This window comes from Ochotona princeps, chromosome 9, assembly GCF_030435755.1.
Source record: "Ochotona princeps isolate mOchPri1 chromosome 9, mOchPri1.hap1, whole genome shotgun sequence".
Lineage (NCBI taxonomy): Eukaryota > Metazoa > Chordata > Mammalia > Lagomorpha > Ochotonidae > Ochotona > Ochotona princeps.
The window spans coordinates 59,504,962-59,529,612 of NC_080840.1; the positions used below are offsets into that span (position 1 = coordinate 59,504,962).

Consider the following 24,651-nt stretch of genomic DNA (forward strand, 5'->3'; position numbering starts at 1 on the left):
TTTTTCCTCTTTTTTTTTTTTTTGTATGGGAACCAGGAACTCGAAAGCACTAAATGAGAAAAAAATTAGCCACTCAGAAAAGGTGGAAGCCCAGAGAAAAAAAAAAGGGTTTGTCTTTTTTGGTTTGTACTTTGTAAGCTGTGGGTGTGACTCAATTTCCTCACCACCCACATAAAAAAGGTTGCCACCCAATCACTGTTTTTTTTTTTCTATCCAAAGCCCCTCCCCTTTGATTTTGGCTAAGAGAGACCCTTAGAAAGACTGCCCTTTCTGGACGTTGCAAACTGTGACATATAAAAGCTGTTAGCTGCTTCTGTAGCCAGCAGCATTCAAACCTTGCAGACTTTTGCTCTCTGAGATTTTCTAATAAGACATACTCTTCTTACAACAGTTAATGCTACAACATAGCAAAAAAACTTAATTTTTGGAAGAACAGTTAATTCATTTTGACACGGTGCACAGGTAAGCTGCTTGGCTCAACATGTTTGTATTGCATGCATTGATTTTTAAAAGCCACATATTTTAAAGAAATGCAATTAGATGACTATTACTTTTTTGTATGTGTTCTACCACTTGTGCACATTTGTGTACATATAATTCTGGGAGAAAATATCAACACATTCTCTGTTGTCACCTGTGATGAACTTTTTTATTTTCATTCTCAAGATGAACTTCAATTTCTAAACATGTTACTGAAAATTAATCATCAGTATTGCATTTTGTGGGACAAATGTTTCACATTTATTCAGGGTTAGTGATCATGCTGTTTATTTTTCTCTAGCTCTAGGAAGTCCCTCTTGGGGGTCTGCCTCCTAATATCAACAAAATGGGTAGATTTCACTATAATTGTCTCCTAGGCTTGAGTTCAATTTTTTGGGTTTGGAGAAAGTCAGACCAAGCAATGCTTCCTAATGTTGACTTTGTAAATTCATCCCCTCTGGCTCTATTTCCCCCATATATCCTAACTCTGCCTTTCTGATTTAAAGCAAAGTAAACTCGGTGGCCTCTTGTTCTCCACCCCTCAACATGATAGCAATCTCTGCCGTCAGCAGTGCGCTCATGTTCTCCCTTCTCTGTGAAGCAAGTACCGTCATCTTACTCAATTCCACTGACTCATCCCCGCCAACCAATAATTTCACTGATATTGAAGCAGCTCTACAAGCACAGCTAGATTCTGCGGATCTCCCCAAAGCCAGGCGGAAACGCTACATTTCGCAGAATGACATGATCGCCATTCTTGATTATCATAATCAAGTTCGGGGAAAAGTGTTTCCACCAGCAGCAAACATGGAATATATGGTAAGAGGAAAACTTATTCTTTGAGTTCTGAGTGAGAAAATTTTAAATTGTATATTAGAAGAACTTAAAGGGAATGTGGGTGTTAACATGTCATGGAAAATTGGTTTTTAACACATTTTAGCTTAGGAAAGGTTCTTACATGCCTAGAAATGTTAAATATTGTTCCACCATAGAATTAAAAGGAGTAGCATGTGTGTGTGTGTGTGTGTGAGAGAGAGAGAGTGTGTGTGTGTGTGTGTGTGAGAGAGAGAGTGTGTGTGTGTGTGTGTGTGTGAGAGAGAGAGAGAGAGAGAGAGAGAGAGAGAGAGACCAGGCACACATTTTTCTTAATTCATAGTCATTGATCAATCATATAAAGGATATAAAGACCCAAAGATAAGGGTTATGTTGACTGATGACACTTGGAAAGGACACTTTACAAAATGTCACATGGAACTTTCTCTGTGTTTCTTTATCTGATAGTTACATTTACTAGCTAAAATGTTTCTTATTTTTTAAAATTATAGGTTTAGTGTGCATGATTTATTCTTTTGGTAGATGTCTTTTCCCTTTCTTGGACAAAGTTTCTCCTGATGCTAATCTATTTGTATTCTAAGAGAACACACTGACTTTTTCCACCCTGTGATTTAGTGCTTTGTCATTCAGATAACAGTGAAGCCAGGGTGCTTACACACTGTTCCAACTTGCTGTGCACAGATTCCTTTTCTCTCTCTTAAAAATAGACTCTATGTTTAAATCATTCTACTTAGGAAGTGAAAAAAATTAAACCTAAGTCGGCATAGACAGGAAAGAGTCTTGTAAAAGTTTATTTTTGGTTTTGAATTTGTGCAAGTTAGTGATTTAAAGCATGCAGATTGTTTGCAGTACTGGAGACCTCCAATGTAGTATTTCCAAAGAAGGAAGCGAGGAGTGATACCACTAACAATGCTTTAAGAGTTGAACTGAAATTTGGGATTTACGTTCAATTTTTGATTTATCTATTTCATATAAATAAGGTTGTCAAGTTTGACTAACTGTGGATGCCAGCGTCCCAGGAAAAATAAAGATTTTTCAAACAATGTATGAGAGTCATAGTTTACAGAAACATAATTCAAATACTATGAAATTGTATTTTCCAAGAATTTATTAATGAAAACAAAATAATCATACCTGGTATGTGAGGATCAATATGAACTTCTGGTTAAAACTATGGACTCTGGACTCAAATGTGAGGTCTCAAATCCAAGACTTGAAATACAAACTGTATGATCTCACTATATTTAATTTTTATCGCCTCTAATAGGAAGATAAATATAATACCTGACATACAGAGTTGTCATGAGGAATGGCTGCACTAAAGAGTAATTAGACAGGAACCTATGGCTAAAGAGACAGTCATCACACATTTGCTTGGATTTCTTGCGAAAGATGTCTAATGAAAATCCATTCAATAGCTAAAAACAGAAAAAAAAGTTTACTTACACAGAGGAGGTATTTTAAGAATGCATAGTAGATATGTAAAAAGAAGAGGAACAAATATATTTTTAAACTACTATAAATTATGAAAGAATATACATAATATTCTATGAGCTCAAAAAGGCAAAATATCCCAGGCTTCAGATTTAGAATATACTTTGGCAGGGATTATGTCCTGGAGAATAAAGTCATGGCCTAGATTGCTGAGTCAACTTTAGAGGAACACTCTTCTGGGTTCCAGTACTAAGTCAACCATTTGCTTTTTGTTTTTCCACAGAGCTTCTTAAAGTGTCTAAAACCCAGTTGTCTTATCTGTAAAAGAGATAATGGTATACCTAATATCCACTTAATAAACAAACAGTACAGTGCACTATGTTAATGGCAATGAGAACAGATTTATCAAAACAGGTTCAAAACCTGTTTTTGATAGGTGGGTAAGAAACAGTAGAGAGAGAGTTTGAGCAGTCACATTTTTAAAAACACATTTTCCTCAACTTATCAATAATGAATTCAGTTCATTCCACATTCATGTTTTAATTACTTCTCTGTGCCAAAACTTAACTGTTTCCCTAGATGAGATCATTTGATACCTCACAAACTTCCTGTGAGGCTGAGATTATGATCTTCATTTTACAAATAAAATCATTTAGACCTGCAGAGGTTAATGAGGAGCCCTAGTAGAGATAATGAGTTGAACAACTGAAATTAGAATGTAGGTTTATCTTATTCACCAACCCATCCTTGTTTTGGAGAGCATCTTTTCAACTATTAGAGCTAATAAATGTCCCAGGGGGAAAACCCCTATAGTTATCAAGATATTTTTCTCTCCTTTCCTAAAAGTGCCAACTGAAATCTTATGGCATTCATATTCTATTTGTCAGAACCACCGCAAATAATGTGTTTTGTAAGAACCATATACAATACTAATTATATAACACATACCTGATTAGCTTCCTCAGTTCAGTGAATGATATGGGAAAGAGTGGCCATGCAATAATCTTCATGAATAAAATCAAAACTGTCTCAAATATCCCTATAAATAATTTAAATATAATTTGTTCACATGTGTAATTTGTGCATCTAACATTCACTGGGCATTTACTATATGGTAGGTACTTTTCTAAGCATCATAAAAATATTCGTGAATAAAAACAGACTCTTTGACTCTTCGCCAACCCCAGTAGGCAGTAATATAATAAATCGCACAGTATATTAGAAAGTGATGAGGTTATGAAGAAAAATAAAGTGGGTTGTGGGGTAGATTCCATATTTAATACTTTGTCATTGAGAATGGCCTGAAGGAGGTAAGGGAGTGAGCCTCAATAATAGTAGGGAAGACCAAAGGCTCTAAGTTAATCAACATATGGAATTCATCATTTGGAGCCTACACAAAGACCCAGAGAAAACTAGGAGGAACATACAATAAAACAGTTAGCTTACACTGCAAGTGAGTAATTCTTTAGATCAGGTGAAAAATAGATCTTTGCCTTTAATTTGCTCAACATTGGCAGAGCTATAAACAACTAGAAAGATAGCTCAGTTCCTAACCTGTACTATGTACTTCACAAACCTAGGACACCCCCTACTTATGACTGCCTCATAAACATTTGTTCTCTGAATCACCAGCTTTGTGTCCAATTTCTCCTCATCAGTAAGTGATACCACCCAAAGGGCCTCCTGAAGACTGTCGTTGGTCCAGGGTTTTTCACATTGCACTAGCCTCGTTTGTAATCCTTTCCACCTACAATTTTCTCTCCCTCTAATGTTTTCTGCTTATCTTACTCCTTCTATTAATAATGATACCCTTCGAGTGTTATAAATCAGAATCCTGGGCCACTTCTTGGTATTTCTTTTATCACATATAATTTCCCTTTCTCTTGCATAGCTGTAGCCTTTCAAGTTTTTGGTCTCTTCTTATCACAGATTAGGATTTAAATTTGTACATTTCTTGCTAACTCTCTAATTTTAAACTTTCAAAATACTAAGTCTATGTTTATCAATCTTTTAAAATGTTATTTATTTAGTTAAAAGGGAGCGAGATCCTATATTGTTTCACTCCTAAAATATCTACCAAAGCTGGGCTGTACCAGCATCTGGTAATGCAATCTGGATCTTCCTCATGGGTGATTGGAAACCGAATACTTGAGCCATTACCACTGTCTCACAGAGGACACATCAGTGTGAACTGGAATCAGAAACAGAGACAGGACTTGAACCCAAGCACTGACAAAGCGTGCAGTAAACCCCACCTCACTTTGTGTCTTAAACTGCTCTGCCAAATCACCTTTTCCTATCTCAAAATTCCTGATCAATTTCCTGTATGTTTATTAATAGCATCAATTTTGACATTATAAACATTTCAATACAAGTTTTATCATTACATATTTTATCCCTCCCACCCAAAATAACTTTTTTGCAAATCCAAAAATATCCATTAAGGTTAACTTTATCTTCCTTAGTTATATTAGATAGTATACATTTCATGGAATGAAGAAGGAAAAAATTGAACACCAGAATGTTGACATTCATACTACAATTATAAAATACCTTCTTTGGAAATATTGTCCATGATTTTGGCTAAAAAAAAAAGGAAAAGAAAAAGAAAAAAAAGAAAAATCAAATTCTGGGAAATACTTAGCTTTCTATAACAGCATGTTTACACAAAAATAACAGATAAAGCTTGCAATATGCAAATAACACTTCTTTACTTTTGACTTCTATCTACAATCAGTTTATTGACTAATTTCCAGAGCTCCTTGGACACCAACTGTTTTTCATTCTTCCAAGGGGTAGCTTAAACTATGACTACAAACCACAAACCACACTAGTTTCTTAGAATAAAAATATCTCCTCAAACAATGAAGTTATAAGATTCACACATGGAGTAAAATTTGTAGGATGATCTCTGAATTCAAGGCAGTTGAGCAAATTAATTTAAAAAATTTTAGGCCTCTTTGAGATTAAGAGGTATTCAAAGACAGAACTCTTTGTTTTTATACTATAAATGATCCATTATAAAGAAAAATTGATGCGATACAAGAAGTACAGACAAATATTGCAGAGAAGTCAAGGAAGGAAGTGATAATCTCTGGTAGGCAAATTGTGAAAGGATCTTAAAGCATAGATGTTTAGGAAGACTCAGAGTTGATGGTTACAGCAGGCAAAGCAATGCAAGAATAAAATCCCCAATAGAGAAAAATCACAACACTGTAGCCATATATATATATATATATATATATATATATATATATATATATATATATATATATATAAAGTTTGAGAAATAGGTGAGTATTATGTAACAGAAAACCAACTAGAGAGCCTGTGAAGTTGTATAGTTGGGCTAGAGTTGTGTTTTAGAATGGCTCCCCTCAACAGTTTTTGGCACTGACTTTGGCTGTGAAAGAGTCCAGTGAAGTTGTGACTGTTGACTAAGGGAAGGAAAAACTGTTCAGCTAAACCTATATACAGTAACAGGTGGAAACAAATAATCAAATTGCTGTGCATGGTATTACAGTCTTAACAGATGATAGAAAACAACAGACAGGCAGGTGAAGAGACAATGTGAAGAAAATGATATAAATATCTGAGTACCTTAAAATTTAAAAAAAAAAAGCTTCTTGATGAAATTTCAAAAAGCAAAATTAGCTATATTAGTAATATGACCTGTTGCAAATACAATTTGCAAAGATCAGGCCATGACTTCTCCTATGCTTTCCTGTAAAATAGAAAAGTACTTGTTATCAAGTCACAGAAGCTTGTAGAGTAACAGAAAATATTGAATAAATGAATGGAGAACAGATGAAGCCATCTTCAAGAATGCCAATAGGCTACTTGCCTAGACTGGCAATTTGTGACCTGAGAATAAAGTATACTTCTGACCTTCTTGAGTTGGACTCCATGTGGAAGAGAATAATGGGTAATGTAAAGTGGATAATGTATATTGGATTTTTTTCCCTTTCAGTCCATAGTTGACTAAACATTTGTGTCTATCCTTATTTATTTATTGGGCTTTTTATGTTTCTCAATGGAGTTACATACTCAAATTGTCACAGATGAAATATTTCCTCTCATTTGGGAAGGGTTTGTTGTTATAGACAGAAATTTGATGTGTCTAACCTAAATCTCTTGAATGAATGCTTTTGTGACTACTAGAAGGCCTGCTGAGAAGAGCTGCCAACTAGCAGTGAACTGAGAAAGACTGCTGACAGGCAGGCATTTTTCCAGCATGTTTGGAACCCTGCATTCCTGCTGTCCTGAATGTAGAACCTTGAGTGCCTTGGCTTCAAACGTAGACTGGGCACATTTTGTAGGATTTTCATTCCAAGGAGCATGTTGCTTAGTATTTCTTGTATATGAACAAATAAGGTTGTATCCTTGAAGGCTATTTCCTTTTGTTCAGCTCTTCACATACAGAGCCAACTAAAGGAAGAACATTTTGTCCCCATTTTCAATACACAGTGTAAGAAATTTAAATGTAAAAAGACTAATACAAGATATTTCTGAAATATCAGAATCAGGGGCGAGAACAAAAATCGATGAATCACATATAGGCCATGAATATGGTGACTACACTTCCTAGTATTTAACACTGCCTATTTTGATATCAGATACTACTAAGTTACCTACAATGCTATAGAAAAATAATTTATTATGCTCCCACTGAGTCTCAGTAGAACCCAACATCACGCCTGTTTCACAGAGGATTGGGTAAATATTTGTAGGACAACTAGATGAAATTCTGTAATGGTTTTAGTTAGAATGTTTAATTGTGGAGATCTAGTGGGCCATGTCCAAAAATCTACATTCACTCCTTCCCCAATATTCCTTCCTCTGCCTGGCATTGGATGGAGAGACCCAACACAAAGAAAGAGACGCTCCTTGATAGGAAGTATTATGAGCAGACAAGTGGGCAAAGCAGTGTGCTCTGTGCAGAACTAGCATAAACACAGGGCACTTTCGGATGGCATAAATGAAACTTGTGCAGACATGAACAATGAGTAGGAGTGAAAGTTTCTAGAAGAATGCCTTTAAAATGCTAAACATAAACAATGAATGAAAGCGGGAATTAAGGAATGAAGGAATGTGTAGTATGTTGTAAGGAGGTATACGCTATACTGAAGGCATGGAAAAAAAAATCAGTGTGGCCTGAAGAATGGTGTTTTATGAATTTGGGGAAGACACTAAAATACTTACTTCAATTCAACTGAAAGATCAAAAACAATTCTTATTAAGTAGGGAAGTTATATGATCACATTTACATTTCATATGGTGATTCTGGTGGCTTGCATTTGATGCGGCAATTAGGAAATTGCATGGGATATTTGTATCCCATGCCAAAATTCCTGAGTTGGAATCCTGGCTTCATTCCCAACTCCAGCCTACTGCTAATGCACCCTCTGGGAGGCAGCAGATAATGGCTCAGGTAGTTGACTCCCTAACACCACATGGGAGACCTGAATCAGACTGGTCTAGCTCCAACTGTTGAGGGTATTTGGAGAGTAAACCAGAAAATGAGAACTCTGTGTCTTCACCTTTTAAATACTAAACAAACAGATAATTCAAAAAAGAAAAAGAAAATCATCTGGCCTCAGGTTGAGGAAGGCACTGGAGAGAGGCAGATTGTCAAGTGGCTATTGTAAAATACATTGGAAACTTCAACTGTTAAAGGCAATAGGGACATAGGGGGGATCAAATAATTAGATCAAGTGAATTAAAGCTACTGAATACTTTAGATGTATTCTACAAAAATAAGCTATTGATATGAAATGGAGGATTTATATTATTAGGCAATCAAGGCGGATGTCTCTGCTTTCAACCAAAACAATTGGGCAGCAACTGAGTAACAGAATTCAAAAGACCAAGTGTCAGAGAGCCAATTGCAGGCTTATCATCCAGAGTGCACATCTATAGAGTTTGAAAAACGTAGCTAGTGTGTGGGTAGGAACATTCTTTTACTACCAAGAATTTTGGCTTGGAATATGCTTTGGTAGTTAAAATGGGCCACTTTGCACAACAATGGTAGGAGAATGTTATGGAGTCAGCCGGGATGGATGATTTTATACCTGGAAATTTAACCAAAAATTTTCACAAGATAAAAATACAGTTTATTTTACAACAAGCACTAAAGTACAAATCACAGCTCATCCAAAGTTGTTTCAGGACCTACGCAGCATCCAGGCCTACCTAGTTTTCTTGACGTGTTCAGAATAAAGTGTCTTTGGAAACTACTCAAATAACTTTAGGAGAAATAGAACCTGAATAGTCTGTCAAGTTTGGTGTGATGAATACAATATATCTGAAAATGACTTATCAATCAATGACAACTAAATAGCTATGGACTTGGTGTGAACTTGATGTTTGAACTTTAGAATACTTTCGGACTGGGGTCAGATAGATAACTATCAATTTGCACTGAACAAGGAAAATATATGAAAAAAAATATCTCCAACTAAGGTTTGGAGGGATAAGATTTGAATACTTCCTGTCTCCATTATACATAGCTTCTACAATTGGGGACCACAGTGTTAGGGTGATGGAACATTTAAAGGTGTGGGGAGGGTGACACAGAGGGCACATCAGGTTCCAAGAATGGCTGGTTTTTTTTTTTGACACACATATAAATGAAACCCAACAAATTATATTTTAGACTAAATTTTCATGAAATTTGGTAAAATCTCATACCAACTGCCCCAACCTGAAACAGTCCAAAGATGTTACTTAAGGACACAGTGTTTTCTTTGAATATAAAATTAACCAAATCCATACTTCATAATCTAGTTAAATAGGAGCCTTGTACGCAATGTCTCTGCATTCCAGAGAGATCATGTTTTTAGCAGGCAGTGTAGGTGGAAAAGCATTCTTCTGGCTGAGTGGGCAGTAGAAAGATAAGAAACTTGTATGTGTACCACATTTAATAATCAGGAAGTCCATTTTTAGAAAACTGTAACACTGAGAAGCCAAAAAAAAAATAACCACATGTTAGAATGGCTTCCTGAGTCATGATTCCAGTATTAGATGATAGCTGGTGGATAAAATGGTTGCCTGGAAAGAAGCACTAGTGCTAGAATCCATAAACAGACATTAGCTAATGCAGCATATAAAGAGACAAAATAATAAATTTTTAAACTTCTAAACTATTCTATTTCTCATTATTTAGGTTATTCAGGGTATATCCTTTTCACTTTATATGACTGAAGGATTAGTTGGTATTAATGCTTGATAACATGATAAAAGGGTACTTCACATTGATTTCTATTTTTACATGACTATCTAGCTCAAAATATCATCATCATCCTTGAACCCCTGCAACAGTAGTTCCAATTGCTTGTCAAAATACATAAACATTACACATTAATAAAAATGTTTAAATTTTGATTTTTTTTAAAGTATATTCTTTCCTTATTAGAGCTACACTTCATATCCTCCAGTCACTGATCATTAATATTCAAAACAGGCTGGAGAGATGGTGACAATTTCCCTTGTGAAGAGATAAGTACCCTACACTTAGAGTGCCAGTAACTTCTCCAATGTTACAGAGCAAGTAAATCAAGCTTGAAATATCACCACAATACATGCTCCTCTTCATATGTTCAACTGTGCGGTTCTTAAGCCCACTGACTAGAGAATTTTCTATTTGTGTGTCAGAAAGAACTTGTTCATAGGAAATCATATTTTTCACCCTCTATTTTGTTTGCTTTTAAAACTATGCAGAAAAAAAACTGTACTACAACAGTACTTCAAGCTTTTGTGTGGGTATGAAGAGGGAAGAAATCCTCTATGTCATTGACAAACTCTTTCTGACCCTTTTGTGTTAAACAGCTACACATATTAGCTCTCCCAAGTACAGTGTTGCCAACACAGGCTGTTAGGAAAGGTTATACAAAGATACTTATCTTCTGAAAATCCTGGGAAAGATAGAAAGCTACATCACAAATAGAATAGAAAATCGGGGACTATGCTCACCCCTTACTCCACTTGTGCATACTTTAACTCTATCCACAGTGAGATCTGAAGAATTAGAAGCTATTTGTTTCTGAATAAGGACTGACCTGCCCACTGTTGGTGTGTTCTTACAGTGAGGTGTCTGGGATTGACCTGACCTGACTAAACACAGTAGAGATCATATTTTACTCTCCATTTCTGTGGATATCTTCCAAAGTTACTAGGCTGATTTGTTTTGCACATTCTTCTGTTTATTTTTATCCTCACAAACTAAATTACTTGTGGGTCAAATGTGTCTTTCAAATGTAAACCGGATACTGTTAATGAAAAAAGATTGATTTACATTTTAAAATTCTCTTCTTCAGGATTTTGGATTTTTGGAAAGTTATATACATATTTCTTCCACATGTTACTTCTGATATTTTAATTAATAGGGCAATATATGATATTCTCAGAACCACTGCAAGAGTACATACTGAAGGTCTCCAACCCTTGATGTTTCCCTGGTTAACTCTGATTGGTCAAAAATTAGGTTAAGCCATTTTCCTTCTCAAAAGTTCTATGGAATATTATTGAGTTATTTCTCTGGTGAGAACTCCAGAATGCACTTTAGGAATTACCTTAGATAATGATTCAGGACAAAAATTCGAGCCCCCCAAAAATTGTCATTTGGTTAAGTATCCACTTAATTGCCACAGAGCATACCTCTAAATAAGTGACAAGTTAAATCAAAACAATTATTCCAGAGAGATCACTCCCCTACTGCGGTATAATTTAACTTCAGTATTAATCCAATCTGCTTAAACACCTGCTTCCTTAAAGGAGTAAGTGAATGCTATGGCTATGGCTTAAATACTTAAGTCCAGAACATGGAATGATTCTTGGAAAAGTATTTGATTGACAATGAAAACATCAAAGAAATGAGTCTTAAGTAGCATACTACCTTTATGTATCTTCCTTACATACTGTATTATGTGATTATACTTGCATAGTATATATAAAATAGTCACACTCATATAATTCATTATAATGTACAACTATCTATTTATTATTTATAGTATTTTTACTTCCTTTCCTAAGCTTTGTAAGGTTCAGTGTATATCAATCCTGCTTAGTATTATTTTTACATTTATTTATTTACCTTTATTTCAAAGAAGGGAGAGAGAATCTTCCATCTGCTGATTCATTTCCCAAGTGATCTGCAATACCTAGGCCAGAATGGAGCCAGGAGCTTAGAACTACCTCCAGGTCTCCCACATGTTTGCAGAGGCCCAAAATGGTTGTATTCACATTATTCATTGCTTCTTAATAAATACTCATTTATGAGGCACACAAATGATTTAATTATACAAAATTATGCTCATTTATATGGAAATTTGTTTTTCTTCCCTTTTTCTTTAGTTAAGATAAAGCAACAGTCACTACTTGGCAGGTTTGTAAGGTGATTTGGGGCAGAAAACAGTTTCAAGGTCACTCTCTCTCGTTTCTCCATTAATACTATTAAAAGGAGAAAAATAATTCATCTGAATGAGCATAATGGAGCAAGGCTACTTTCCATCAGAGACCATGAACTGTAAGCACATTCATGCTAAAATAGGCATGTTTAGCTTGTGCTGCATAATGTGGACTTGCATAGTTTTAGATTTTTTAATTAATAATTGATATATTATTGCAACGATTCAAAATTAAAAGTTGGTATGGTCATTTGGCACAGTGGTTAGATGCTTTTTGGGACAAGTTCGTCCTGTATCAGAGAGCCTGTTATAGCTCTGCTTCCTCCTCTAGCTTACATGTCTTGGAAGGCATCAGGTGATCACTGCAGTATCTGGTTCCTTGTCACCCATGTGGGAAAACTGAGTGGAGTTTTTGCTCCCAGTTTCGGCCTGGTTCAGACTGCTCTTTTGGACATCTGGAGTAACAATCAGCAGATGAGCTCTCTCTCTCAATCTTGCTTTCTCCTAAAATACACACACACACATACACACATATATATATGTAAGTAAACTGGATACTGTTAATGAAAAAAGATTGATTTACATTTTAAAATTCTCTTTTTCAGGATTATGTATATATACATATATATACACACACATACATACACACATATATGTATGTGTGTGTGTGTGTGTATATATATATATAGAGAGAGAGAGGGAGAGGTTAATTGAGTTTACATATGAGGATGCCACAACAAATTGTGTAGAGTTTTTTTTTCTTGTTGCAAAATGCTGACAGTTATTAACAGGTTTTGATCATATGCATTTTCTATCAGTTTTGAGAACCTTATATGGATGACTTCAAACTTCTTTTGAATTCCATTCTCCGTAACAGTTTGTCGTACCCTCACACATCAGGATTTGCAGATTATCCAAAGTGGTAAAGTCTAAAAGTCTAGAGCCATCAGTCCCATTTCCTTCTTGGAAAGGAATCAACTGGTTAGAGAGGAGTAATATTTTGGTGGAGCAAATTTACTAATTTATTGGTCTCTTTCCTCCCTCCCCCTATCCCTCTCTCTCTCTCTTTTTTGCCTTTAGTTAAATAATCTGGAAATCAAGTTATACTTGTCATTTCCCATCTGAGACTCAATCCTGCTCTCCTACTTTTCAACTCCCAAGTCAATAATTACAATTTGCACGTTTTTAATAGATCTTTGTTTATTTCAAAGCACTTGACACAAAGTATTATGTCTTTTTGTCTTTGATTTCTTAATCAACACTCTACTTAAATATCCTTTCAAAGATGACTCTGCTAGATTTTTGGCCTGAACAACCAGGAATAAGTGTGTCAGTAAACTTTTACTATACAGGTCCAAGAGCAAATATGCTCAGATTTATGGGCCTTAATAGTCTGTGCTGTAACTATTTACCTCTGCTTTTGCAGCAGAGAAACAGTCACAGTAATGGACAAGGTGGCCTATGTGCCACAGTTAGTGACTGCCAAACTAGAAGAAAAGCATCATCATTCAGAAACATGAGAAACACTCCAGGAGCTGGTTTCAGAAGTAGAGTTATAAATATTTGGAATTTCTCTGGGGCAGTTGTTTCTCTTTCTACAAGCCATCCATCTCCAGGCCTAAGTTTCAGTACTGCATCTTCACTAATTTTGGTTTTCATGTTTAGACTATATTTCCTTGAAATGCAAGGGGAGAGATGAAGACAGAATGAAGAGGGGAGCAGCTGAGGGAGGGACAGAGAGGTGTTATCTTCTCCAAATGTCCCCAACAGCCAGAGCTGCTCCTTAAAAGAATTAAATTTGGGCTTCCCCAGGGGATGGCAGAGACCCAACTACTTGAACCATCACCTGCTGCCTTGCAGTTATAATAGCAGAAAGCTGGTATCAGGAGCAGAGTTGGGACCCAAACCCAGGCACTTTGATACTGCAATAAGTGCATCCCAAGAAGCGTATCAACTGCTCCACCAAATGCTTGTCTGCAACCTCCTGTTTAATAGTGGTTCCTACCTATTCAGCTCTCTGCCTCCATCATGAAGCATTTAACAAGTATTTCTATCTAATGAACATAAACACACTAATTTTAAAGCAGAACCACAATTATGTCCATGAAGTGTTTTAAAGCTTTTGAAGCAGCCTGCAGGGGAAGTAATTTTATCATCATTTAATTCTTTTTAACAGTCATTTTTCACTTTTGTCCATCAGTATTGTTTCCCAGTCTGAGTAAAAGATCAAATGTCTTAACTGAGCTATTAAAACAAAATCAAATCTTTGACCATGGAAACTGCTATCATGCTTGCCTATGTATATGAGAAATAGCCACATAAATATGTAAGAGACTAAATGAACGTTCACAGTACATGTAATATTGTCTCAAATGCCATTGCTATCAGAGCCATGCCGGTAACCAGGTCTAAATGTGCCTCCAAAATTTCAATCTGGCATTTCTAATATTCTATGTCTTTTAAGATGTTTACCACATGAGCTGATTTTTTCAGCAGTCACTTTAACACATAAAATTATTTCTTCCTTAAATGCTTAGCTTCAATTTAAAAATTCTTTTGTTCTTTTCACAAAATACTTGTTTTGACAGATTTATTAATATTCTTCTAGTATCTAGAAGAATAGTATTAATATTCTTCTAGTATCTAGAAGGGAGCATATTCATACTGTTCTTTTCCAGATATTTATGACAGTTATGTAAAACTGACTCTTAGGTTCTCCTAAATGTGGCAGTAATTTTTTAAATGTAACCTTTTTTTCTTATTTTCAACATAAAACCACACATTTAAGAAATTATTCATTTCCATATCTTAATTTGAAAATATAAAACTAAACTCTTAGTGTTCAGGTCACATTCCCTTAATCACTGCAAGTATTATTAACAGAAAATAAGCACAGATTCTCTGCTGTAAATGTCCTTACTTTTAAACTTTAATTTGGATCCCATTAAATGCTTCTGCACATTATCTTTCAAATTTAAAAATAGTATCCACTTAAGCAAAAAAAATTAGAGTTAAACTCCCCAAGATATTTTTAGAATTGTCTTCCACTTAGATTACATTTCTGATTGGTCAGAAATACTGGTGAGATTTGCAGAAGGGAGCTTCAGATGCCATTTGTGCTACATTTTCTGGCTATTGCCACACCTATTGTGGATTTCAACACTTAAGAAGAAGTTAAGAGAAACTCATCTCGGGCCCAGCAGCGTGGCCTAGCGGCTAAAGTCCTCGCCTTGAACGCCCCGGGATCCCATATGGGCGCCGGTTCTAATCCTGGCAGCTCCATTTCCCATCCAGCTCCCTGCCTGTGGCCTGGGAAAGCAGTCGAGGACGGCCCAACACCTTTGGGACCCTGCACTCACATGGGAGACCCAGAAGAGGTTCCTGGTTCCGGGCTTCGGATCGGCGCGCATGGGCCGTTGCAGCTCACTTGGGGAGTGAAACATCGGATGGAAGATCTTCCTCTCTGAGAGTCTCTCCTCCTCTCTGTGTATCTGACTTTGTAATAAAATAAATAAATAAATCTTTAAAAAAAAGAGAGAGAAACTCATCTCTGGGTTGGATTCACATCATTATCCAATTTTATCAACTTACAAAAACACCCTTCTCCCACATTGTCCAGCTCAATCTTGTAATTCTTTAGTTCAAGTTGTAAACATTCCTGAACTTAATGGATATTGTGTATGCTTTTCCTACTGTGCCTCTCTCCTGGGGTCACCTACCTCTAGATATTTAAACGACATCAGTTTGAATTTTACAGTTTTCCCTTGCATTTGACTATGCACTTTCAGTTTCTGGTGATTTAAAAGCAAGATACTGTGTCCAACTTAAACTATCTTAAAATTAGTAAACAGAATGGATCACGATGAACATTTTTCAGCCAACACTAAGTCAATCATTTTATTAGCTAAGTAAATGGCTCTTAATAACAAAAAATGGGTGAAAACAATTTGGGAGAACAATGCAGACTTCCAAAAATATGGAAGCTCTGACATATCTAATGAGCCATTTTGTTTTGTAAATTACCTAATTTAGTCATAATATCTCTACTTGGTCATGCTAGTGTTTTTATGCATTCATACACATCTTTAATTTTTGCTTCATTCTCAGGAGACAAGATTTAAGTGTTTACAAGAAAATTATTTGTGAAAGCATTTATTCAGAAAGACAGGAATGTAACTGAATAAAAGCTAACTAAATAACAAGTTTATCTAATAAAAATATTAACTGTTTGTTTGCTTGATATTCCATAGAAATAGGGAATTCTGGTGCTCTTCTTTCTCCTGTTGATAAAACTGTAGTGTATATTATTAAAATGATTGAAAATGAATCTCACAGGTGGCCAGAAAAACTGTACAGCTGAATTGTCCTTCAAGTATCCAGAAAAAAAAATTATACATGTATTTATTTGTTTGAAAGACAGTCGCAGAGAGAGAGAGGTGGGTGGGGGCCCTTCTTTTTCATTCCTCAAATGTCTGCTGAAACTGGGGCTAGGTCAGGCCAAAGATAGCAGCTAGGACTCTATCCAGGTTTTCCACATGGGTGGCAGGAACCCAAGTACATGGACCATTAATTACTGCTTCCAAAGTTGGATCAGAAGGTACAGTACTCAGGACTAAAGCCAGGCACTTGCATATAGGACATGGGCATACCCAGGAATTTATAAGTAAGTCAAATGGTCAGGCAAATCACAAATTCCTGAATTTTGCTAAGTTCTTACGTTCTTTCAGATGATCATACTGGCAAAATTCACTGGCAAAGAGCACTGCAACTTAGTGCTTTTGGACAGGCTACATTATATTTCAGACTGCAACTTTTTGGTCAAAATGTTCTATAGTTATTTTAAAAGTTTACATTGTTTGTTCTTTTTAAATCTGAGAGACTTCATTTCATCATATTAACAAATACAAATACCAGTGTAGAAAAATAGGTTAAATAATTTATACTTCTTTTCTCAGGAAGTGAAATCAATGGAGCAAGGTAGATAGTAAGGTCAGATTTCAGTTTGAGCAGAGTACATTTCAATACCTCCTACCGAAGCAGGACCTTTCTCTCTCTAGAAGGTTTGAGGGAGCCCCTCATTCAGACAAAGCATGCAGGCACACAGCAACTTCTGATTTACCCTGCAGTGGGCATTAGAGGTTCTGTCAAGTTCCTGCTCCCATGGAGGCAATGTCCCCCACTTTGTGTAGATGTGGTCAGTGTTAGTCAGGTTTTCCAGAATGTTCTTTCAAGGTCATGGATACAGGCAGAAATCCTTCTGACTCTTTTCCTAAAAGTAGATTTAGGAGGATAAAGAAAGAAGTTGTCCCTCCTCTTCCATAACTACCTTCTCCTAAACCTAATATACTCTACACAGAAACATCTAAAAATACTTGGATCAGCAATGCTACATACATTTTCTTAGTATTAAGATCCCTTTTATGAATAAGAATTAACAAAACATACTCTTGTGAAATATTTTTCGGGTAAAGAAGTTCTTTTCATTTCTCAGTAACATACCTTGTATTTAGGTTTTAAATACAAGAAAGAATATAAAGATGGGATTATGAAAGGTGCAATAATTGTAAAATTGCTAAATGTCTTGAACAGTTTTTATTTTCATTGTTTTTATTATCTATATCATGTATCCAACATGATGACTTCATATAAATAGCTACTGAAATGAAAGAAAATAAATGTTTTGGATATTTTTTATGATTTTGGAAAGAATCTAGGTCTGATTTTTCCTGTAGGATGCAGAGGGCCACAGCTGAGCACAACACAGGCAGACAGGACACAGACCTCCCCAACCTTGACATGGGGCCACTCAAGTATGCTTAATTCAGCAGTTCAAATGAAAAGGACCCTGGATAAGACATCCTCTCATCTTCCTGATTTATGGATGAGTTAATGGGAGACATACTGTAACTGACATAGCGTCAGGCACCAATGATCTTGACAGCTGAATTAGGTTTAGAACACAAGATCTGTGATATTCAGGTCAGTGTGCTATGATGTTCTAACATTTTAAAATAATAAGATAAAAGAGGTTTTGGCAGTCACAAATCTAGGAGCATATTTTAGTTTGACATGCAAATCATGTTTGTATATTTTCACCAACTAAAATTTTTCAAAAAATTTTCAGATGTAATTATTGATGCTGTTAATCAATCTGGAATGCATTTGTAAATTACCTAGATTGTTTCATATTTTGATCAACAGCAATCTCTAGTCTATAAAGGTGTAGTCCATTAAAAATTGTTCAGATACAAAAATCTGCTAGATAAATCCATTATGAGCCAAATAAAGTGCTTTTTAAAGTTCGTTTCAGTCCAAATTTGTAGAACTTCCAAAAAAACTTTTTAACTGTACCCAATCCTGACATACGCTATATATGAAGCCCAGATGTCAGATGTATGTGACAAATACTTGATAGTAAAATCACAGTCAACTTACAAAACTTAGGATAGTCATGGTATGAACTTGCTTTCTTTCTGTTAAGTCTCAGGAGTCAGACTTAAAATAGCTATTGGAAATAGTATGCTTATTGCCAGCAAACCAGGAAAGCTGAACCTTTTTTACTCTTACAGGTTTGGGATGAAAATCTTGCAAAATCTGCAGAGGCTTGGGCAGCTACTTGCATTTGGGACCATGGACCTTCTTATTTACTGAGATTTTTGGGCCAAAATCTATCTGTACGAACTGGAAGGTATGAAACAGTTTCACTGATAGTGTTCATTCACGGGAATTTAGTAACTATGGAAACCCAAAAGGCATGACACCAATTTCAAATAATATTATAAAGTATTTATTGAGCACTCCACTAATGTCAGGCTTGGTGCTCAGTCTATGAATATCTTACATGGCTTCAAGAATTATTTAATTAGCCAAAAGGGCCCAATAATACCAGATCCCCCTTTCTCCTTTGGAACACACCTTGTATCTATGTTTTCTTTCAGCAAATGCATTAAGCATGTGAAATATCCTATCTCCTCTTCTTCTAGAAAAATTCCCAGACTGAGACAGAAGTCATCTCTGTGTGTGTACACACATGCACATTTTCCCATTATTGAGTATTCATTTAACACATATGCATATAAAATACAAATATTTGTAATTATATCTATATATTATACCCATGTATGACATATATTAGATATGTATATGTCTAAAAGGCATATTGTACAATCAGACACACACACATATAGACACACATGCATATGCACAGCCATGGACATAGTTCTTTCCATTAACAGGATAACTTTTCTACCATTGGGGAATGTCATTATGTAATGTTCCAAAGTCTCTTCTTAATGAGGAAGAAATGTTTGGTAAAAAAAAATTCCTTTTTAAGGAAAAATATGGTACCAGGTTCTGCTGTTTTGTCAATTTGTGTATGACTAACTTTGGGTTGCTTATAAAATTCTTTGGAGGACATTTTAAACTCAGATTATGTAAAATATAAACAATTCCTGAAATACTTGCATTTTCTTTTTTCAACATGACTAGACATCTGCTGTACTAAATACAGGAATATACACTGATATCTGGGAATTTTCATTCTTGGTCTTGCCTAAAGAATGGAAATCTCTAGTTGGTGAGGCTCGTAACTGTAACTGTTGAATATACTCTTCAAACATCATGAATAATTTTTCAAGAAAGAACACTTATTTTACAATGCAACATAGATACACTGTATGTTTCCACTTTAGAATTCTAACTTGTTTCTCTCTCTCTCTCTCTTTTTTCTTTCTCTCTCTCTTTTTAGGTACCGCTCCATTCTTCAGTTGGTCAAACCATGGTATGATGAAGTGAAAGATTATGCTTTTCCATACCCTCAGGATTGCAACCCTAGATGTCCGATGAGATGTTTTGGTCCCATGTGTACACATTATACTCAGGTTACTATAATTTCTTTAACTTTTCATGCATATTTTAAAAATAAGGGTTTCATCATTTTGGTGGATAAGCATTTTCCTAGCTCTGACACCGACACCAATAATGATATACTGGTTTATTTTAACAGATGGTTTGGGCCACTTCCAATCGGATAGGATGTGCAATTAATACTTGCCAAAACATGAATGTTTGGGGGTCTGTATGGCGACGTGCAGTGTACTTGGTTTGCAACTATGCCCCAAAGTAAGTACCAGCTTGGATTTTGTGTCCTGGATCTTTTAATGGTATTTAATATTTTCAGCCTGATAGGCGTTTATCACAGGTAAATAATATTAGGAAGATCTAAAATGGACTGTAGTCATCAACTCCACACTTACTCAACTATTCCTGAAAACTGGTACTTTTTTTTTTTCACAAAGGCGGAGGTTCTAGTCTAAAATAGTAGACAAAATAAGTTGAGACACAAAAAATCCTACTAACTAACTTTAGTCATAGTGACTATAAAATAAACACTGTACTTCACAGGATTTTCATTGCTATATCCAAGGCACTGAAAAAATATTCTAAGGAATTTGTCAATACCACAATATTCTTATTTATCAGTGTTACAATGCTGGCTCACCTTTTTCACTAGGAAGGCAAAATATTGCAAATAAATCGCTTTTTTAGTTAGAATATATTCAGTGACTTTATCTTAAGGCACACAGAAAATGTCTCAAGAAAACGTATTAATAATTGCAAAACATTCTCATATTTTTAAGCATTCTTCATAATATGAAGATTAAAATCATTTGCCAATTTTTGCCAAAATGACCTCTTGATAATAAAAACTCTTTAGATGATAAAATGTTCCAATATTTATGCACGCGTCTGTTCCCACTTGGAATAAATACCAAAATGTGCAAAGGATTTATGACACCCTTGTTGTCTTCCAAAATAAATCCAAGCAAAGATTTTCTCCAGTTCTTCCAGCCTGGGGAGGAACTGAGAAGATGTGTCATGAATAACTGCATTACTCATTGAAATGGTGCTCTGCCAGGATCAGTGTTCCTGCTAAACTGTACTGTGATTTTTCCAATGGTTCCCTCTTCATCAGTGTTAGAGAGTGAAGGATTGGAATACAGACTACACTTGCATTATAAAAAAGCATTTGAGATGTACATTTGCTTGATATTTTGATTCTCACATCTTGTACTTTATTATTAAGCCTTTCTCCTTTCCCCCATCATAAATAGGCCAAATAGTACCAAATGATCAACAAGATTTTTCTTTCATTTGCTTACCTATTCTCATCTTTAGTCAATGATTGGGATTTTTCTAATATTATTAATGAGATATATTATGGCTTTACAGGTCTAAGAGATTGAAATATTACATTGATATGTAAAGGTCACTCACGATAAAGATCCATTCTTCTGGAACCGAGACAATGAAAAACGTTTTAAAATGCTGACTTGTATCAGAACATAATTTTTCCAACACTAATATGAAGTTATCGCAAATGTACATTTTTTGGTGGGAAAAAGAACAGTTGTTTTTCTCAGAGAGAGAAAAGGAATTTAATCAGATGGAACTGGAGAAAAATGAGATTGAAAGTGGGCTAATCTGTGGAATATCATATTTCAATAAGAATCTGTGATTTATGTTAAAATTGTAATATAATGTATTTACATATAGTAAATTTTCTAAGTTTTTGTTACCCAAAGGTTTACATCCAATATTTTCAAAAATATGAGACTGATAGCATAGACTGGGGCCATATACTTTGCTAGTTTGGGTTAAGTATGTGAATTTAAGTAAGATTATGAATATGGAATAGGATAAGATTGGAATAAATGAATAAGCTGTCCTCATTACAGAATGGGTCTTTTGAATTTTCATGTAGTTATATGACATCATTGAAAGTATTCTGAAAGACTCTTACATTTAGGGGTGGTGAGGATCTTAGGATCACATCTTGGGATGGGTGTTTGACCTAGAGGGTAAGATGTCTTGCTCAGACTATCTGAGCTCAAAACCTACCCAGAGCGCCTGACTGCAACTCCCTGCCAATGCACACTCTGGGAGGAAGAGATTGTGATTGCAGAAAGTAGTTTGCTATCACTCATGTGGGAGACCTGGATTAAGTTCTTGGCTGTTGGGTTTTGCAGGCATCTGGGGAGTGAACTAGCAAAAGAACATCTGCTTTCTCTATTCTGAACTACATTTCTCTAGCTGTCTAGTTACTTGTTTTTGAAATATGAACTGTTTGTCACTAAAAAGTTCATCTCATTTTGTAATGTAACAGTTCATTAGCCAGTTTTCATCTTATAATTTCTTCTACATAAGTAGTTAATCTGGTTAATCACAATATTTTCATTTTCTATAGATACACTGGTAAGTCATTATTTGGACCCTTCCCTTTTCTTTCCCTTCCTTTCATTTAAAACTCCTACATATAAGGGATAACAGGTGTTATTTGTCTTTCCAAGTCCAGTTTATTTCATTTAACATAATGTCCTCCAGTTGAGCAAATTTTGCTGCATGTGGTAGAATAACACTCGTTTTTATTAGCTGAATAATATTTCACTGTGTATATCATCCAACTTTCTTTATCCTGACATCTGATGATGGTGACATCTCATTGTTGTTTGATTTACATTTCACTGCTGGGTACTAATGTTGAGCATCTTTTCAACTATTGGTCATTTGTGCTTCCCTTTCAGAGCTATTTAAGTTCTTTACCAATTCTCAAATTGATTTGTTTGTTGTAGTTACTGAGTTTTTTTTTCTGGCTATTTATAAATTCTAGAAGTTAATCCTTTGTCAGACAGATTTTTTTAGACAGATGGTTTGTAATTATGTTTTTCTCTTCTGTTGGACGTTTCTTTATTCTATTCATCATTTCCTTTGCTGTGTGGGCCATTATTCTCTTAGTCCAAGAGCAGAATTTTTCATATCTTACTGTCTGAAGACTGGGCAGCTAAGATATGTTAATCTTTAGAGATCAATCTTATAAACATGTATAACACCTTTTTGGTTGTTTATATGATGGCTTATCACCCACCACATAATTTCTAAGCCTAAAACAGAGAGACATAAAGACAGAGCTAGCTACGGTCAATTCTTCCGTTCCCCAAATTCCTCCTGAGCCATTACCACTTTGTCTCAGGGTGTGCATTAACAGGGAGTTGGAATCAATAGTAGATTCAGATCAAACCTATGCACTCAGATATCAGATTCAATATAAAGCATCAGTTAAACTATCAGGCCAAATACCTGCTCCACAAAGAGTTTAAAAGACGTTGCATTTAAATGAAAACCATCTGATTATGTGTGGAAGAAGTCTTCTATGCTAGGAGCCAGAGTGAAAAGAAAAATCTGATGTGACTTGGTTCATGATGATGTCATGCACTGTAGAGCCTTACCTTTAGATTAAGACAACACTAACTTATTCACAAAGTATTAAAATAAAAAGCAAGATATATGCATATTACTTTAAAAATTACAAAGAAATAACTTTCAGTGCTTTTCTAAAATTCCCAAAAAGATCTTTCCATGCTTATACATGGAAATAAGATCCTTCAAATCTTAAACAATGAGTATAACCATTGCTATCTTTTTTTTCACTTTCTAGGGGCAACTGGATTGGTGAAGCACCATATAAAGTAGGGGTACCATGTTCATCATGTCCTCCAAGTTATGGTGGATCTTGTACTGACAACCTGTGTTTTCCAGGAGTAACGTCAAACTACCTATACTGGTTTAAATAAGCTTACTATTCCACCAGGGGATAATGGTTTGAGGGAACACAGGCATAAATATATATTGAATTTTGCACATATTATACATATTTTATGATTATCTTGTTATTCTTTTACAATTCATTTGTATAAATGTTTGTCTAGTGTGTTTGTTTTAATTCTGTGGGATAATCAACATATCTATTTCTATTTTTGACCTCTAATCGCACATGAAAATGTAATTTATGTAATGATAACATAATTGATGCATCCAACTCCAAAACTTTAATTCTTAAGGAATTATGTCAATATGTTCCTTCGGAATAAAAATGGATATTTTACCTGTATACATATCCATATGTATATACATAAAAACATAATATGCCATGTAACAGATAGTATTATTTGGGAATTAACTTGAGGGAAATTATAAAAACACATTCTAAAGAACATGTGAGGTGATGAGGTTCTTCATCACCTATCTATAATACAAAATAACACCCAGTGAGATGTAGACATAACTTTAATATGAAGCCATAGATTTAATTTTGAAGATATTTTTACCTTATCTGGTACATCAAAGAAGATGCATGAGTAACAATCTTTCAAATCATATCATTATCATATCAAATCATATCAGCTCGCTATGTGTAGAGTGTTTACAACAACCATGGCACTCTGTTGGTCAAGTTCTGATAGTGCAAAGATAATGAGACACAGTTCCTCCTAAAGAGCAAGTTGATTTTTATACAGTGTTGAGAAAGTGGCCACTCTAGGAGCATTCACCTGTAGCTGGTATACGTGATCAGCCATTCTATACAAATTGTAAAGCCACTGATTGTTCTGAAACTTTAGTGACAGCATTTGGAGGGATAAAGGCAAGGATAGAATTGACAACT

The 24,651-nt window shown here is 35.2% G+C and overlaps 1 protein-coding gene across 1 annotated transcript; it reads left to right on the forward strand.

The window, feature by feature from the left end:
• The first annotated feature begins 313 nt into the window (after nt 1-313).
• Nucleotides 314-23,984, forward strand: PI15 (peptidase inhibitor 15). The gene is made up of 6 exons (XM_004588059.2): nt 314-462; nt 987-1,299; nt 18,722-18,840; nt 19,900-20,032; nt 20,158-20,273; nt 23,647-23,984. The coding sequence occupies exons 2-6, from the start codon at nt 1,027-1,029 to the stop codon at nt 23,780-23,782; spliced, it is 777 nt and encodes a 258-aa protein (XP_004588116.1). The 5' UTR covers nt 314-462; nt 987-1,026; the 3' UTR covers nt 23,783-23,984.
• Nucleotides 23,985-24,651: the final 667 nt, after the last annotated feature.

What these genes read in the sequence shown, in the direction of transcription:
- PI15 (XM_004588059.2), top strand. Translation starts at nt 1,027, where the DNA reads ATGATAGCAATCTCTGCCGTCAGCAGTGCGCTCATGTTCTCCCTTCTC. An exon ending in TGTGTACACATTATACTCAG is followed by an intron (nt 20,033 to 20,157) that starts GTTACTATAATT and finishes TTATTTTAACAG; the next exon opens with ATGGTTTGGGCCACTTCCAA. An exon ending in GTTTGCAACTATGCCCCAAA is followed by an intron (nt 20,274 to 23,646) that starts GTAAGTACCAGC and finishes TTCACTTTCTAG; the next exon opens with GGGCAACTGGATTGGTGAAG.